Here is a 19474-nt window from a genome sequence, read left to right on the forward strand (position 1 = left end):
CCGCCGCCAACTTCCGGGTCAATTTTCCATGCGAAATTGACTGTCAGCACAGTTGTCATCTCGTTATGAGGCACATTTAGTCATTTGGAAAGCGTGTACAGTACTCCATTCCTATTTTGTTTCTAAAGTTTAAAACAGTTTCTTCGATTTATGCAAGATGGTGTTTTACTTCACAAGTGCCGGTGAGTAAGTGAGCTTTTCTTTAGCTGGCTATCCCGCCCATAGTTAGCACTGAACTAGCTAGCCTAGAGAATCTTCTTGAATTATTTTGTTAGATAGCTACGTTTGATTTCTAGCTAGAAAGCTTTCTTGACAAATATAATCATGAGTTGTCATTCGTCATGGATGTTTGTTGACATATTCAGGTCAGCAGATGAAGCTAGGCATTTAATTAGGAATAATAATCATATGGAGTGGATGATGGCAGAGTTATTGTCCTGTTCTGAGAATGGACAGGAATGTGTAGCTAGGCAAATTATCATATTATTCGTGTTTTATTAGCCCCAAAGCCTTGTTTATATAGCTGACTAAAACTAACATTTGCTTTGTTGTTTTTTATTGTACAGTTGTTACACCTCCCTACACTATCTACATGGGGAAAGACAAATATGAAAGTAGGTAGCTGGTCATTTTAAAGTGTTGTTTTCTAACAAACCATGATTCATGTTGTCAGCGGCATTAAAGACCGCCGCTGTCTGCTTCTTTCTCACAATTCTAACTGTCTGCTTCTTTCTCACAATTAGATGAAGATCTCATCAAATATGGATGGCCTGAAGACATTTGGTGAGAAACTCATATATCTCTCTCTGGTTATAACTGAAACCATGAGCCTCTTATTGGGATTTGACCATTGAGTCTGAACATTTGTCTGATACATTAGTCTATGCAGTGTTGAAAAATATCCACATGGTGGCACCTAGAGCTAAGCAAAGGTACAGTATATATCAGCTAATAGGGCTGCGGTAGTATGTACAGTACCAGTGAAACGTTTGGACCCATCTACTCATTCTATTTAAATAAAAAATATATATTTAAAAAAATATATATATATTCTACATTGTAGAAGAATAGTGAAGACAGAAACTATGAAATAACGCACATGGAATCATGTAGTAACCAAAAAAGTAGCCACCCTTTCCCTTGATGACTACTTTGCACACTCTTGGCATTCTCTCAACCAGCTTCACCTGGAATGCTTTTCCATCCAAAAGTCTTGAAGGAGTTCCCACATGCTGAGCACTTGTTGGCTGCTTTCCTTCACGCTGCGGTCCAACTCATCCCAAACCATCTCAATTGGGTTGAGGTCGGGAGATTGTGGAGGCCGGGTCATCTGATGCAGCACTCCAACACTCTCCTACTTGGTCAAATAGTCCTTACACAGCCTGGAGGTGTGTTGGGTCATTTTCCATTCTGCTCCAGAATGCTGTGGTAGCCATGCTGGTTAAGTGTGCCTTGAATTCTAAATAAATCATTGACAGTTTCACCAGCAAAGCACCACCTCCTCCTCCATGCTCCATGTGGAGATCTTCCGTTCACCTAATCTGCTTCTCACAAAGACACGGCAGTTGGAACCACAAATCTCAAATTTGGACTCATCAGACCAAAATACAAGTTTCCACAGGTCTAATGTCCATTGCTCGTTTTTTGCCTCAAGCAAGTCTCTTCTTATTATTCATGTCCTTTAGTAGTGGTTTCTTGGCAGCAATTTGACCACGAAGGCCTGATTCACACAGTCCCCTCTGAACAGTTGATGTTGAGATGTGCTGTTATTTGAACTCTGTGAAGCATTTATTTGGGCTGCAATTACTGAGGCTGGTAACTCGAATGAACGTATCCTCTGCAGCAGAGGTAACTTTGGGTCTGCCTTTCCTGTGGCGGTCCTCACGAGAGCCAGTTTCATCATAGCGCTTGATGGTTTTTGCAACTGCACTTGAAGAAACCGTATTGACTAACCTTCATGTCTTAAAGTAATGATGCACCGTCGTTTCTCTTTGCTTATTTGAGCAGTTCTTGCCATGATATGGACTTGGTCTTTTACCAAATAGGGCTATCTTCTGTATACCTCCCCTACCTTGTCACAACACAACTGATTGGCTCAGACGCATTAAGAATGAAATAAATTCCACAAATTAACTTTCAACAAGGCGCGCTTGTTAATTCAAATGCATTCCAGATGACTACCTCATGAAGCTGGTTAAGAGAATGCCAAGAGTGTGCAAAGCTGTCATCAAGGCAAAGGGTGGCTACTTTGAAGAATTTCAAATTGAACAATTATTTTAATTTGTTTCACACTTTTATGGTTACTTCATGATTCCATATGTGTTATTTCATACTTTTGATGTCTTCACTATTATTCTAAAATGTAGAAAAAAAAATTAAAAATAAAGAAATTCTTGAATGAGTAGGTGTGTCCAAACTTTTGACTGGTACTGTATGGCATTGATTATTTTAGTATGTGTGCCTTAAGGCTGTTATAATAATTCTATCATGTGGATAAACAGGTTTCATGTGGATAAACTCTCCTCTGCCCATGTGTACCTGCGAATGCCTAAGGGACTGACAATAGAGGATATTCCCAAGGAAGTCTTGATTGACTGTGCACAGCTTGTGAAAAACAACAGCATCCAAGGTAATACATTGAGTTTCCTGTTGAGTTTGATACAAATAACAGAGTAGTTAATACAATATCACAAGCATTTCCAGGAAACTTGGTGATAGCCTTTTAACTCTTAATTACTCTTTAACAGGTTGTAAAATGAACAACATCAATGTTGTCTACACACCATGGGCTAACCTAAAGAAAACAGGAGACATGGATGTAGGCCAAATAGGTTTCCATCGACACAAGGAGGTCAGTGATCTTTCTGGCATAATGAATCTGTGTTACTTTCAGATCTGTCACTTTTATATGTGTCTCATCTTGTATTGTTCATATGTTCTTTGTTTCTAAGGTTGTTATCAATAAAATTTCACAATTAGGTGCAGAGCGTTGGATTTGTCTGCTGGGTTGCAAGGAGACCCCCAGCTCTGCTAACACCATTGATAACTGCGTGTCGTTTTCAAGGGATTGTTAAATAAATGTGAACTATTTGGTTTTAATATCATCCCCTCTTGAAGAGCATTGTCAGACCTACAAATGTCCAATTATTCCACATTTAGCTCTGTCATCAGAGTTATACAGCAAGTAACTGCATGTTTTCATGATCAGTAAACATCAATTGATCATGTAATTTCAGATACCTGAGGGTAGACTCACGATATCTCTCAATATTGTCCTCCATTAATTAGATTAAAGTGAACTATACCTGACAGGTATGTGTGGTTTAGGTTCATTTGTGTGCTCTGCCTGTCAAGCAGCAGGACACATACAAATTATTCTCTTCAACATTGTTTTAAAGAGGGTTAAATCACAATTGCTGCTGACAGACATGATTGGCTACATCGATTGATGGACCATGTCAAATTGTCTAGCCAGCTAATAACAGATCACATCAATATGGCTAGTTAACAAGCTAACTTTCAGTGGTGATGACAGTAGTCCGACTGAACTTTACCAGGACGAGGATTTGCCGATGTCAAGCTCTTTCCAAAAGCCTAATCTCTGATGAAGCAAGCTAAATGACACATGTTGTAGCTAGCTACATGCCAAATGGATAGACTACCCTCGCATATCTAAAAATATATTGTCAATTTATGTTTACTGTTCATGAAAGGGATGCTGTATACATGCTGTATACGTCTAATTATAAAGCTAAATGTGGAATAATTGGACATGTGTAGTTCTGACTATGCTCTTCAAGAGGTGATGACATTAAAACCAAATGGTTATAACATTTATTTAACAATCCTTTGAAAACGGCATGTAGTTGTCAATGGTTTTAGCAGACCAGCCAAATCCAACACTGCACCGTATTGTGAGGTTTTGGTCATTTCTATAAAACAATCATTGAGACCTGTTTTGTCAACTGTTTTGTAGGTGAAGGTCGTGGCAGTAGAGAAAAAGGTCAATGAGATAGTGAACAGGGTGGAGAAAACAAAGGACGAGCGATACCCTGATCTAGCAGCAGAGAAAGAGTCTCGAGACAGGGAGGAGAGAAACGAGAAGAAGGCCCAGATACAAGATCTGAAAAAGAAAGAGAAAGATGACATAAAAAAGAAAAGAGAGCTGGAGGAGCTCAAGTAAGTTATCTCCCTAGCTGCATCATCTATGTTCGACTGGCATCCCAAAACACCACGTGTCACTTCTGTGAATGATATGAACTTACACTGTAATTGTTCCTAAACAGAAGTTATTCTTCGCTGATGACGAGTGACAATATGACAACAAATGAGGTGAGTTGATTAACAAAATCCGAACAGAGTTATAATCTGTTTCTTTCAGAAATAGACTGGCCTGTTAATCGTTTATATGACTGTTGTTGCAATACGACCATTCAGTATGTCAGAAATGGATAATGGAGTCTTTTTCAGGATGGAAATGATTCGGATGACTTCATGTAAAAAGAGAATCTGGGACATCGGAGAAACACCATCCCCTGAAATGTAACATTGTTGGATTGCACTGTTATACACACTGTTATACCGGACAGTGCTTTGACATTGTGTGTATAGATCGATAAACTTGCTACTGTATTTTTGGAACAGTACTCGTGCCAATTATGCACAATTTCAGGACCATAGTGAACTGCTTGTTTTCCCTACGCTTCTTGAATTTCAAAGGAAAAATTCAAACATCATTGGTATCTTGTACTTTTACATCCTCTGCTTGACTGACGAGGGTAACGGCAATTCCAGATTCCTCAGACAAGTGCTGTCAAGGATTTAGTCTTGGGACTGCTATTCCTTACACGCTCTATGATCTAATTCAGTATTGGTGCATGTTGACCTAATGATATGAATGAATATATGATCTCCTGACCAGTATGTCTAGCTATGGGTGAAATGAATATGTACTTTACATCTATTATAATTTACCTGGCCGATGGTGCAGACTTTGTCCTGTCCAGAGACTAGAGTCTAGTAAATGTATCCCCATGAGGCCATGCAAAGTAAGTTTTTTTATCTTGAATGTTTCTTTGTAATAGCCGAAAGAGCGCTGACGTTATTAATAAAATTCCCCTTGTTTATCCATGCAAAGTTCCGTTTTTGTTTTAAATTGAACTGCCCAGAAGGTAGAGTAATTGCCCAGGTCATTATTTAGAAAACATGTTGAAATAGCTTTGCTAATGAAGAGTGAGACATTTGAATGGTTTGAGCTACTTGGTCCTTTATTAGTCATATGGGTACCATTCTCTCCCCTACCTATTCCAAGTGCTTTTTGTCAGGGTAATGGATCAGGTTTCTCTTTCCTGGGTCATGATCAGAGCTAGGATTTTAACATGCTGGATTTTCAGTATAAAGCACGACATCTCTTCATTTCTCAATGCTGTGTATGTATGAAAGGAAAGAGGCTGTGGCTGACCTCTGGTCCACATCACACAGACTGAAACGCGTGGAGCAGGTTAAGGTATGAGGAGCGCGTCCAAATTAATTCTCCAAGAAGACTTACATTTCATTTCACATCTGCATAAACATTTTCACTCCACACGACTGAAAAGCAGAAGAAAAGGCCTTTGTTTCACTCTGCATGTGATTTGCTTCCCACTACATGAATAAAAGTGGGTTATTCTCAGTGACAGGATGGCATACAGTTGAAGTCGGAAGTTTACATACACTTTTAGGCTAGAGTCATTAACTCGTTTTTCAACCACTCTACAAATTTCTTGTTAACAAACTACAGTTTTGGCAAGTCGGTTAGGACATCTACTTTGTGCATGACACAATTGTTTACAGACAGATTATTTCACTTATAATTCAATGTATCACATTTCCAGTGGGTCAGAAGATTACATACAATAAATTGACTGCCTTTAACAGCTTGGAAAATTCCAGAAAAATATGTCATGGCTTTAGAAGCTTCTGATAGGCTAATTGACATCATTTGAGTCAATTGGAGGTATCTGTGGATGTATTTCAAAGCCTATCTTAGTGCCTCTTTGCTTGACATGGGAAAATCAAAAGAAATCAGCCAAGAACTCAGAAAAATAATTGTAGACCACAAGTCTGGTTCATCCATGGGAGCAATTTCCAAACGCCTGACGGTACCACGTTCACCTGTACAAACAATATTACGCAAGTATCAACACCATGGGACCACGCAGCCGTCATACCGCTCAGGAACGAGACACGTTCTGTCTCCTAGAGATGAATATACTTTGGTGCGAAAAGTGCAAATCAATCCCAGAACAACAGAAAAGGACCTTGTGAAGATGCTGGAGGAAACAAGTACAAAAGTATCGATATCCACAGTAAAACGAGTCCTATATCGACATAACCTGAAAGGCCGCTCAGCAAGGAAGAAGCCACTGCTCCAAAACCGCCAATAAAAAGCCATACTTTTTGGAGAAATGTCCTCTGGTCTGATGAAACAAAAATAGAATTGTTTGGCCATAATGATCATCGTTTTGTTTGGAGGAAAAAGGGGGAGGCTTGCAAGCCGAAGAACATCCCAACCGTAAAGCAAAGGGGTGGCAACATCATATTGTGGGGGTGCATTGCTGCAGGAGCGACTAGTGCACTTCACAGAATAGATGGCACCATGAGAAGGAAAATGATGTGGATACATTGAAACAACATCTCAAGACATCAGTCAGGAAGTTAAAACTTGGTCGCAAATGGATCTTCCAAATGGACAATGACCCCAAGCATACTTCCAAAGTTCTGGCAAAATGGCTTATGGACAACAAAGTCAAGGTATTGGAGTGGCCATCACAAGCCCTGACATCAGTCCTATAGAACATTTGTGGGCAGAACTGAAAAAGCGTGTGCGAGCAAGGAAGCCTTCAAACCAGATTCAGTTACACCAGCTCTGTCAGGAGGAATGGGCCAAAATTCACCCAACATATTGTGGGAAGCTTGTGGAAGGCTACCCGAAATGTTTTACCCAAGTTAACAATTTAAAGGCAATGCTACAAAATACTAATTGAATGTATGTAAACTTCTGACCCACTGGGAATGTGATGAAAGAAATAAAAGCTTAAATAAATTATTCTCACTAATATTATTCTGACATTTTCACATTCTTAAAATAAAGTGGTGATCCTAACTGACCTAAGACAGGGAATGTTTTACTCTGATTAAATGTCAGGAATTGTGAAAAACTGAGTTTAAATGTATTTGGCTAAGGTGTATAAACTTCTGACTTCAACTGTATGTAACTACAGGACCCTGTGTGTTCATCAACTAACTGTGAATATGCATATTTGTCACATGCAAGTATGATTTCAATCTGACTGGAATATTGCATACACCTTCAATCAAGTTTTTGAATGAAAGTTATTTCATGGTTGAGGCATTTATTTAAAACATTTTCAAGACATGAACTGTTGGAGAAAGGCATGATATTGAAGTTATAGCTGACCTAACAGTTGGATGTGTGTTTAAATTGCTCTTATCACAACAAATGGGAATCAAATCCAATTTTATTTGTCACATACACATGTTTAGCAGATGTTAATGCGAGTGTAGCGAAATGCTTGTGCTTCTAGTTCTGACCATGCAGTAATATCTAACAATTAATCTAACAATTTCACATAAAAAATATATGGATGAGCGATGGCCGAACGGCATAGGCAAGATGCAGTAGATGGTATAGAGTACAATATATACATATGAGATGAGTAATGTAGGGTATGTAAACATTAAATAAAGTGGCATTGTTTAAAGTGGCTAGTGATCAATTTATTACATCCTATTATTAAGGTGGCTAGAGATTTCCTTTGAATCTGTCGTGTTTCAGTGCTGATTAGAAGTAGCCTGCATTGTATTGTTCTAAAGAGATGTACTTCTTGAGAGGTACCGCTGTGGCAGTTCAGTTGTTCCTTTGCAAGGGAGTCATTAAGAGTTCAGCCAGAATTTGTCATTCTTGTCTCGTTTTATTAGTCCTGTCGTATGAGTCAGTTCCAGAACTGAGAAGACGTCCCAGTTATTTTTATAATGAGATCTACATAGATTTACAGCTATGAGTGCAGAGTCAAGAACTTATGCTACACCCATTGTAACAACATGTACTTTGTACTAAGTCTGAAAAATAGTTGCTGTTGCTTTATTTCACATTTTGAGATTCCATTTTCTTTAAGACCACTAGATGGCAGGTTATTGCTTTATTTCCGGAGGTTCAAATTGACTAAATATCAAGCTAGAGTTGGTCACTCTGACATGGTAAATGGTATAATTTGTCATTCATTGATTGATTTGATCTATAATCAAACTTGATGTCGACTACAGATTTGTTTCTTTCAAAGTGTTTCTTCAATATGATCTCACAGAGACAAAGCTATATGCCTATCTTTTCAGCGTCACTATTTTTACACCTTTGTCTTGTTTTGCCATAAATTAGTATGTACATTTTTTAGAATATATTAAAAAAAAAAAAAAAAAAAAAAAATTGGGGGGGGGGGGGTAATTAGCTGGTGTCAGGAGCCTGTATATTGTGGAAAATAAAACATTTTTTGGTGGGCTGTATGTAATTTGCTCAAAATAATAGTGTGGCAGTGACATTCTAAAATTAAAGCACTGAACCAGGACAAATACAGACAGGCGTCTACTAGGGATCATTTCCAGCTCTGTCACAATAGTTTAATTTTATATTTACAAGCGAATGTCCTGCCAAAAAGCCCTATGTTTCCCATAACTTTGAACTCGGTGCTCATAACCTTTGCTTCAGAAACCTGAAGGTGGCCCAGTTTACTCTCTTTCAAAGCTTTTACAGCTCTGAATTGACTGTTTCTCCCACAGTAGATTTAAGAGGGTACATTTCAGAAGAACTGGCCTACACAACATAGAGATGACACACGCACTAATGGAAGCCTGAGAAAGGAGTTATTCTGCAGAGGAGGGCGTCAGCCATGCTGGCAGGACGTAAGGTCCTGTGGAAAGAATGACCTCTTAATGCTGCCACCTCTGATGGTCCTCTTCTCTCCACGTGGAGAAGGCAGGGTTATGTGTTTATTGGAAATATGCAATCATCTCCTCCAGTAGCCCATGACCCTGCCAGAGCTTCAGCTTCATCCCAGCCCAATTCTCACAGAACCCAAGCACAGTGCAGCAGTGGGGTGGAGAGTGGAAATGACTAGAGAGAGCGTGGGAGCAAATTGTTGTTAATTTGCTTCGGTGCAGTACACTATTGAGCCAGATGCTTATGTGCTTTATGGCTGAGATTTAGGGCTGGTGGTTTCTCGGACCCAGATTAACCCTGTTCATGGACAGAAATAGTATTTTCAATGGGGATTCTCTTATTCTGGGTCCAGGAAACCAGCCCATTCAGGGTGGCAGGTAGCCTAGTGGTTAAGAGTGTTGGGCCAGTAACCAAAAGATGGTTGGAATCCCAGAGACGGCTAGGTGGAAGAAAATCTGTTGTTTTGCCCTTGAGCAAGGCAGTTACGACTAGGTATCCCCTTTCCCTGCAGTACAACATGTATCAGACATGTATACTGCTTTACCACAGTGGGGTACCACCTAGTCTAACGATGGTGCCTTCAACTTGTGGCCCATTGTAACTCCTACTCTAAACATTTCTGCTTTATGGATGTATTGTCATCTATAGCTAGGCAGTCCTGTAATTTCCTGTTTAGAGAGAGAGGAGGAAAGTTTCCCTAACTGTGGCTTCTTTCAGCTATGCTTTACCCCTGTCCTGGTTATAACATCTGCCTGTGGCTGACAGAGGCAGGGGGACCACATACCGCCACTTATGGAGGGTCTGGCTCTGGAGGGCAGACTGAGATGTACTGCCGACCCTCTGACCAACAGACCCACCTGCTCTGCTGTGGTCCCCGTGTCCAGCCTGACCAGCTGAAGCCTCCAACAAAAGCAAACAAGGCCGTAAAATGCAGAGTCGGGGTGGTGTCTTTGGAAAGGCCTCCTTCTGATGTAAGGAAATATGTCTTTCACATGGGGTTGATAGAGAGCACTCCCCTACAACAACATGGACTGTGCTTCTCTTTTTTATATATATAATTTCTTTCTTTATTCAGATGAGACAAAATTAAACAAACAAGATACACACACAGACATATGCAGCCTAACATCAACAAGACCATTCAACCATTCCCACCCACCGCATCCCCTCCAGAGGAAGGCAGACCTACAATTAATAGTCCGTTCACAATCCGGCCTAAAGTATTTTCTGAAACTGCCAATAGGTCTACTGAATGATGAAGGTGCATCAGCAACACAACATAAGTGTCAAAACCAACATTTATTCAAATGTATTTTTTCCCTGCCAAGAAGTTTCCTTTCTTTTGAAAGTTTGTTTCTTAAGTCCTTTGTGGTTGTTGTAATGAATTCTGCTCACAGTCATGTTTTTCCCCCAGCATATTTTAAATTACTTTATGTCATTTTCATGAAGCATTATGACCATCCTGTGTCACTTTACTTGGACTAAGACAATGAACATTATGACACTGTCAAGAAGCATTATGTCCATCATAATCGCATAAACCAGATAGGCCTATAACGTACATGCCCTTATGTCAGTAATCAGTCAAAAAGAGGGTACCTTGTCCTGCTCCTGAAATCTGCTCCTGCATTCATCCCAGTCATCAGCAACAGAGAATTGGGGTATGTGCATGCCTGACATCAATTTGTGTGCAATTAAAATGATACATTAATGGAATGTTTTCTCTTGTGTGGTAGGTTTTGTGGGTTTTGACACTCTTATGTAGGTGTCATAACCAGCCATAAAATAACTACCATCTGTGGTAGGTTTTGTGGGTTTTGGCACTCTTATGTAGGTGTCATAACCAGCCATAACATAATGCAATATATGTCATAACAGGTCTAAATATACAGTGTCTTGCGAAAGTATTCACCCCCCCCTTGACATTTTTCTTATTTTGTTGTCTTACAAGCTGGAAATAAAATATATTTTTTGGGGGGGGGTTGTATCATTTGATTTACACAACATGCTTACCTCTTTGAAGATGCAAAACATGTTTTCTTGTGAAACAAACAAGAAATAAGACAAAAGAGGTCTGGGCTTTTACTAGGCCATTCCAAGACATTTAAATGTTTCTCCTTAAATCACTCAAGTGTTGCTTTAGCAGTATGCTTAGCGTCATTGTCCTGCTGGACTGTCCACCTCCGTCCCAGTCTCAAATCTCTGGAAGACTGAAACAGGTTCCCCTCAAGCATTTCCCTATATTTAGCGCCATCCATCATTCCTTCAATTCTGACCAGTTTCCCAGTCCCTGAAAAACATCCCCACAACATGATGCTGCCACCACCATGCTTCACTGTGGTGATGGGGTTCTCGGGGTGATGAGAGGTGTTGGGTTTGCGCCAGACATAGCATTTTCCTCGATGGCCAAAAAGCTCCATTTTAGTCTCATCTGACCAGAGTACCTTCTTCCATAGAGTACCTTCTTCTTCTTCCCTTCTTCCAGTCTCTCATACACCTTTTGGCAAACACTAAACGTTTTTGCTTATTTTTTTCTCTTAAGCAATGACTTTTTTTCTGGAAACTCTTCTGTAAAACCCAGCTCTGTGGAGTGTACGGCTCAAAGTGGTTCTATGGACAGATACTCCAATCTCCACTGTGGAGCTTTGCAGCTCTCTCTTGACAGGTATTTTTATGGTGCCATATTCTTTCAATTTTTTAATAATGGATTTAACAGTGCTCTGTGGGATGTTCAAAGTTTCTGATATTTTTTTTATAACTCAACCCTGATCTGTACTTCTCCACAACTTTGTCCCTAACCTGTTTGGAGAGCTCCTTGGTCTTCATGGTGCTGCTTGCTTGGTGGTGCCCCTTGCTTAGTGGTGTTGCACACTCTGGGGCCTTTCAGAACAGGTACATATACTGAGATCATGTGACACATAGATTGCACACAGGTGGACTTTATTTAACTAATTATGTAACTTCTGAAGGTAATTGGTTGCACCAAATCTTATTTAGGGGCTTCATAGCAAAGGGGGTGAATACATATGCACGTACCACTGTTCTGTTTTTTTATTTTGTAGATTTCTTTAAAAAAAAGCTAGTTTTTAAATTTCACTTCACCAATTTGGACTATTTTGTGTAAGTCCATTACATGAAATCCAAATAAAAATCAATTTAAATTACAGATTGTAATGCAACAAAATAGGAAAAACGCCAAGGGGATGAATACTTTTGCAAGGCACTGTATGTATCACGTCAGCTTCTTTGACATATTATGACATAGTTATGACCGTGTTTTGACTGTGTTATGACGCTGGGTGTCAAGTAAAGTGTTAATGTGTTTTCAGTAGTTAACAACTTTTTTGCCATGTAATGGGTGTAGCTAACTACTGAAACTACACACTACTTTTTTTGCAAAAAGAAAAGATAATATGGGTAAAGTAGGCAAAACATTGAATTTATTGTTCGGCATCAGACCTGCTTAATTTTCACATGAAACCTTTTTATGTTTAATAGGTTAAATGACACATTCTGTTAACATCTGACTCCAGAGTGATCTTCTTCTTGCAATTTGTAGTCCATGAAATTTCAGGTTTTACAAAGCAGTTTGGATGTAGTAAACAATTTTCTAAAAATAACTTTAGTTAAGTTTAGTTTAGATTTAGTATAACGTAACTTCTTCCAGTGTGAAGTAATTGGTAGCATGGTAGACTGTATTTGCAGAGTAGCTTGCCCGACACTTGGTATAGTACACAACTGGAGCTGTCATAATGTTTATACAATTCACATTTCCACACATTGATAAACACATTTTATACATATTTGGAAATAACTTTTCATAGAGTACAGTAAAGATCTCATGTTAGTCTCTACCATGTCTTTAGATAAGGGTGTGGCTAGAATAACCAAGTATTTAATACACTTACATGCTGACCAGACCGGACACGTCGCGTGCACGAGCATCGGAAAATACATTTAGAAATCCATGTTATTCAGTTATTGCGCCCACACTGCTCGCAAGTCCTACCTCTCCCATCTCCTCATTGTTTTATAGAAGCAGGTACCCACGTGCTATCCCCTCACTGGTTATACCCACGTGGGTGATTGAAAGATGAAATGTTTTGCCGGTTGTCGTGGTAATACTATGAACATGTAGATGCCAATCACCATATAAGTTCAAAGATGAAAAAGCCTGGAAGGAGGAGAGATGACTAGAAACGATTCGGTTGGCCGTTTTATTACATTTACATTTAAGTCATTTAGCAGACGCTCTTATCCAGAGCGACTTACAAATTGGTGCATTCACCTTATGACATCCAGTGGGACAGTCACTTAACAATAGTGCATCTAAAACTTAGGGGGGGTGGGGTGAGAGGGATTACTTAACCTATCCTAGGTATTCCTTAAAGAGGTGGGGTTTCAGGTGTCTCCGGAAGGTGGTGATTGACTCCGCTGTCCTGGCGTCGTGAGGGAGTTTGTTCCACCATTGGGGGGCCAGGGCAGCGAACAGTTTTGACTGGGCTGAGCGGGAGCTGTACTTCCTCAGTGGTAGGGAGGCGAGCAGGCCAGAGGTGGATGAACGCAGTGCCCTTGTTTGGGTGTAGGGCCTGATCAGAGCCTGGAGGTACTGAGGTGCCGTTCCCCTCACAGCTCCGTAGGCAAGCACCATGGTCTTGTAGCGGATGCGAGCTTCAACTGGAAGCCAGTGGAGAGAACGGAGGAGCGGGGTGACGTGAGAGAACTTGGGAAGGTTGAACACCAGACGGGCTGCGGCGTTCTGGATGAGTTGAAGGGGTTTAATGGCACAGGCAGGGAGCCCAGCCAACAGCGAGTTGCAGTAATCCAGACGGGAGATGACAAGTGCCTGGATTAGGACCTGCGCCGCTTCCTGTGTGAGGCAGGGTCGTACTCTGCGGATGTTGTAGAGCATGAACCTACAGGAACGGGCCACCGCCTTGATGTTAGTTGAGAACGACAGGGTGTTGTCCAGGATCACGCCAAGGTTCTTGGCGCTCTGGGAGGAGGACACAATGGAGTTGTCGACCGTGATGGCGAGATCATGGAACAGGCAGTCCTTCCCCGGGAGGAAGAGCAGCTCCGTCTTGCCGAGGTTCAGCTTGAGGTGGTGATCCGTCATCCACACTGATATGTCTGCCAGACATGCAGAGATGCGATTCGCCACCTGGTCATCAGAAGGGGGAAAGGAGAAGATTAATTGTGTGTCGTCTGCATAGCAATGATAAGAGAGACCATGTGAGGTTATGACAGAGCCAAGTGACTTGGTGTATAGCGAGAATAGGAGAGGGCCAAGAACAGAGCCCTGGGGGACACCAGTGGTGAGAGCGCGTGGTGAGGAGACAGATTCTCGCCATGCCACCTGGTAGGAGCGACCTGTCAGGTAGGACGCAATCCAAGCGTGGGCCGCGCCGGAGATGCCCAACTCGGAGAGGGTGGAGAGGAGGATCTGATGGTTCACAGTATCGAAGGCAGACGATAGATCTAGAAGGATGAGAGCAGAGGAGAGAGAGTTAGCTTTAGCAGTGCGGAGCGCCTCCGTGATACAGAGGAGAGCAGTCTCAGTTGAATGACTAGTCTTGAAACCTGACTGATTTGGATCAAGAAGGTCATTCAGAGAGAGATAGCGGGAGAGCTGGCCAAGGACGGCACGTTCAAGAGTTTTGGAGAGAAAAGAAAGAAGGGATACTGGTCTGTAATTGTTGACATCGGAGGGATCGAGTGTAGGTTTTTTCAGAAGGGGTGCAACTCTCGCTCTCTTGAAGACGGAAGGGACGTAGCCAACGGTCAGGGATGAGTTGATGAGCGAGGTGAGGTAAGGGAGAAGGTCTCCGGAAATGGTCTGGAGAAGAGAGGAGGGGATAGGGTCAAGCGGGCAGGTTGTTGGGCGGCCGGCCGTCACAAGACGCGAGATTTCATCTGGAGAGAGGGGAGAAAGAGGTCAGAGCACAGGGTAGGGCAGTGTGAGCAGAACCAGCGGTGTCGTTTGACTTAGCAAACGAGGATCGGATGTCGTCGACCTTCTTTTCAAAATGGTTGACGAAGTCATCTGCAGAGAGGGAGGAGGGGGGAGGGGGCGGAGGATTCAGGAGGGAGGAGAAGGTGGCAAAGAGCTTCCTAGGGTTAGAGGCAGATGCTTGGAATTTAGCGTGGTAGAAAGTGGCTTTAGCAGCAGAGACAGAGGAGGAAAATGTAGAGAGGAGGGAGTGAAAGGATGCCAGGTCCGCAGGGAGGCGAGTTTTCCTCCATTTCCGCTCGGCTGCCCGGAGCCCTGTTCTGTGAGCTCGCAATGAGTCATCGAGCCACGGAGCGGGAGGGGAGGACCGAGCCGGCCTGGAGGATAGGGGACATAGAGAGTCAAGGGATGCAGAGAGGGAGGAGAGGAGGGTTGAGGAGGCAGAATCAGGAGATAGGTGGGAGAAGGTTTGAGCGGAGGGAAGAGATGATAGGATGGAAGAGGAGAGAGTAGCGGGGGAGAGAGAGCGAAGGTTGGGACGGCGCGATACCATCCGAGTAGGGGCAGTGTGGGAGGTGTTGGATGAGAGCGAGAGGGAAAAGGATACAAGGCAGTGGTCGGAGACTTGGAGGGGAGTTGCAGTGAGGTTAGTGGAAGAACAGCATCTAGTAAAGATGAGGTCGAGCGTATTGCCTGCCTTGTGAGTAGGGGGGGAAGGTGAGAGGGTGAGGTCAAAAGAGGAGAGGAGTGGAAAGAAGGAGGCAGAGAGGAAAGAGTCAAAGGTAGACGTGGGGAGGTTAAAGTCGCCCAGAACTGTGAGAGGTGAGCCGTCCTCAGGAAAGGAGCTTATCAAGGCATCAAGCTCATTTTTATGTGTGGATTAATTTTCGGAGTAGAGGACCTTGTGCATTTCAGGTAAAATAACAACTCAATGTTTATATCTCAGGACAAATTAGCTATCAACAGCAAGCTAGCTAAATAGGACCTAGCACTACACAGGTGCCCTAGTGCCCTAGCACTACACAGGTGATTCAAATAATCAAATTTTGATGATGACAGTGGCAATTTTAGCATGTAAGTCTTGGTGGGGCAAACCATTTTTTTAATGCATGTCAGCAAAGACACTACACAACACAACACTAAACAATACATTCATTGCACTATAACGGTGACAAACAGTGCCCACAAACTGTTAGGGCCTACATAAAGCTGTCCCAACAGCAGAGCTTTCTTTTCAGCACCATGGAGTGAATTCTTACCACCACTACACCTGGCTATCAGAACCTTGTCTGGCAGTCAAACAGTTAATTTAGCCTCATTTACTGCCTTTTTTTAAAATACAGTTGATATGGCTACTTGCTTATACAAATGTGGTTTCTACTGACAATTGAGATGTACAAACTATGGGATAAGGGAACAACGAGCAGATAAGAGGCAATCCGTAAGTTCGATTAAGCCATTAATGAGCGAGCTAGGATGCATGTAGTCAATATAACTATTTGTTCAGCACTTTTGAAATGTACAGCTACAGAATTCAGAACATGGGCCGTTCTTACAGTATTCTCCCTGTACACCAAGACAGAACTGCAGGATAAATAAAGGGGGCATATAACCAGACAATGAAAGCTCTTACAATATTCAATGATTACATTTCTCTAAAAGAGGCTACAGGCTACATGTGCACTACGATGTCGGCTAAGTTCTGAGGGGGAAAGGGACCAAGTATTAATGCCAAAATAACATGCAGAATAGGCAACGAAAACGAAAAAATATATATATATACAGTACCAGTCAAAAGTTTGGACACACCTACTCTGTCACGACTTCTCCCGAAGTCGTTGCCTCTCCTTGTTCGGGCGGTGCTCGGCGTTCGACGTCACCGGTCTTCTAGCCATCATTGATCCTTTTTTCATTTTCCATTGGTTTTGTCTTGTCTTCCCACACACCTGTTTTCAATCCCATTCATTACCTGTTGTGTATTTAACCCTCTGTTTCCCCTCATGTCTTTGTCAGAGATTGTTTTATTGTCAGTGTAGTGTGATTGTTGTATAGGTGCGCGTCGGGTCCTCATACCAATGTTTGTTTGTTTATGTACATTTAGTGTTATGGAGCACACTCCGTGGACTTTATTAAAAGACTCCATTTTACACTCCATTTGACTCTCCTGCGCCTGACTTCCCTGCCACCTATTACACCTATGCATGACATACTCATTCAAGGGTTTTTCTTATTTTTCTATTTTCTACATTGTAGAATAATAGTGAAGACATCAAAATAAACTGTTTCACTGCCAGACGAGGCTCCGCTGATAGCCAGTTGTAGCGGTGGTATTCACGTTATGGTGCTGAAAAGAAAGCTCTGCTGTTGGGACAGCTTTATGTAGGCCCAAACAGTTGGTGGGGTAAACCTTTTTTGGGGGGGGGGGGGGTAAACAATACATGAACTGCACGGTGACAAACGGTGCCCACAAAGATTTATATACTATTACCGTCACTGAACTGGGACACCTATCAATTTTCCCCTCACTACAATGAATCTGCTCCCGGGGTCACATATCACCTTGGTGTCAGTGAAGTTAGGAGATTTATTGACCAGAATCACTAAACCTCTGCTCTTAGATGTGCCAGCACTTGAGTATATTTTACCAACCCATGATTCTTTTTGGTTTATCTGCCTTATAGGACTTTAGATATGATATGATAAAATCTTAATTACGGGTTCACAGCTGAGCTGTGAAACCTGTTTCTTCAATTGTTTTCCCTCTTGACCTCGTCAAATAACTGAAGCATAGATCGGTAACTTTTTTCTAATTTGGCACACAGAAACTCCATGAGTAACTTGAGTAACTTGGTTGAAAAATTGGGGCCATGAGTAATTTGGTTGAAAAATTGAGCCGATTGGCCTATAGGTAGCGCTGTTATAAGCAGTTTCACTTAAACCCCTTAAATCTGCTCCATTTGACTTAGGAACTTAAATTTGTATGTAGGTGATTTCCTTATGCTGAACAAATATGCCTCAAGGACCCATAACGTCCATTAGGAGAGATTTTCCTCCATCTTGGACAGTTTGGAAAACTTTGGAAAAACGTATTCTCATGAACCATAAGTCCAAATAACACAACATTTGGTATGTAGGGCACATGGTACATTTCTTAACTTAGTTTGAGAAAAACGAAGGGATTGGTGATCAATCGGTTATCGATAAATCAGGAAAGCAGATTTTACGTGTCCTTTGTATATCCACTCCACAATGCCCTATCAATTTGAATCTTGTTAGGGTCATCAAAGACCTTACCATGATGAACCATATTAAGTTTGACATTTATATCTTAATTTAAGAAATAAACTATTAACGATTCATTTTTTTGACTGTGTAAAGCTAATCCTGAAAAGAAAAAAAAAAAAATCTAAATTTCAGATTCCCTCCAAATGTGGTCTTTGGACTCATCACAATAGTCCCTAAAGAGTTTTAGAAAATAACATTGATGCATTAGCAATTATGCTAATATGCAAAAATGTGTTAAAAGTACTTCCAAAATCTTCTCATGAACCATATGACCAAATGACACCACATTTGGAATGTAGGCCCATGGTGCCTGTTTCTACTTAGTTTGAGAAAAGCTAAGGGCTGAGTAAAAAAAATATTTGGTGTGTAGACTCAACAAATTAGCCTCTAATTAATTGAGAAAGATTTCCTGCATTCAAAGATAACCAACCTACGGCACTAGACTAAACTTCTCTTGCGTCATCCTTGTGGTATTGACAGATAAACATGGTAATGCTTTCGCTTACTGCACATAAAGATAGTTCCTACATGATATTGCGTTTGACTTGTTATCCATACATTGCAAAATATTTTGCCTGCACAGCTGCTATCAAACATAACCCATTTCACAATTGAACACCCATGATTCTCTCAAAGGGTTACATCTCATTGTACTCTATCTAGGCATCAGGTTTCATAACATTAGAGTCATCCATCCCTGAAAGGGCCCAGAGTTCCCTGTGGATTTACCGTCAGCATATTTCACCCAGGCTGAGTCACCCAGAACCAGCAGGAGAACACAGACGTCCCTAATCTGTGCACCAGCAGTACGGGCCTCTGTCCAACCTGCTCAACTCACAAGACAACAACAAGGATTCCTCCAGCTCTTCTGACCCATCCAATAGGCTTTCCTGAGCCAAGAGTGAAATTATTAGTAAAACACAATTATGGCACTGGAGACAAAAGGCATTCATGTTTTCCATCCTCCTTCAATAAAATACTTGGATCTGCCTGGCTTCTTACGAGACACTCTGTTAGTGTCATCTCTCAGACTTTGTCTGGAACATTGTCTTTCTGGATCAAATGAGCTCATAAACTCATGTCAACGCATGGTTCGTAAGTGGATGCATTCATTCACACATTTGCACATTTTGGGACAATAGTAATCGCTCTCCCACCGGGCCAGAATAATGAGATTTGATGCTGTGCAACAACCCACAGGATCCTGTCTGATTATGCATGAGTGCATATTGGAATAATGA

General features: G+C 41.5%; 1 protein-coding gene across 1 annotated transcript; it reads left to right on the forward strand.

Annotated features, from left to right (window-relative positions):
- Positions 1-7: 7 nt before the first annotated feature.
- ccdc25 (coiled-coil domain containing 25) lies at positions 8-5130 on the forward strand. Its single transcript, XM_046299333.1, has 8 exons — positions 8-182; positions 567-614; positions 744-783; positions 2502-2629; positions 2748-2851; positions 3977-4179; positions 4287-4332; positions 4471-5130. The coding sequence occupies exons 1-8, from the start codon at positions 158-160 to the stop codon at positions 4498-4500; spliced, it is 624 nt and encodes a 207-aa protein (XP_046155289.1). The 5' UTR covers positions 8-157; the 3' UTR covers positions 4501-5130.
- Positions 5131-19474: the final 14344 nt, after the last annotated feature.

The sequence above is a fragment of the Oncorhynchus gorbuscha genome, linkage group LG14 (assembly GCF_021184085.1).
Source record: "Oncorhynchus gorbuscha isolate QuinsamMale2020 ecotype Even-year linkage group LG14, OgorEven_v1.0, whole genome shotgun sequence".
NCBI lineage: Eukaryota > Metazoa > Chordata > Actinopteri > Salmoniformes > Salmonidae > Oncorhynchus > Oncorhynchus gorbuscha.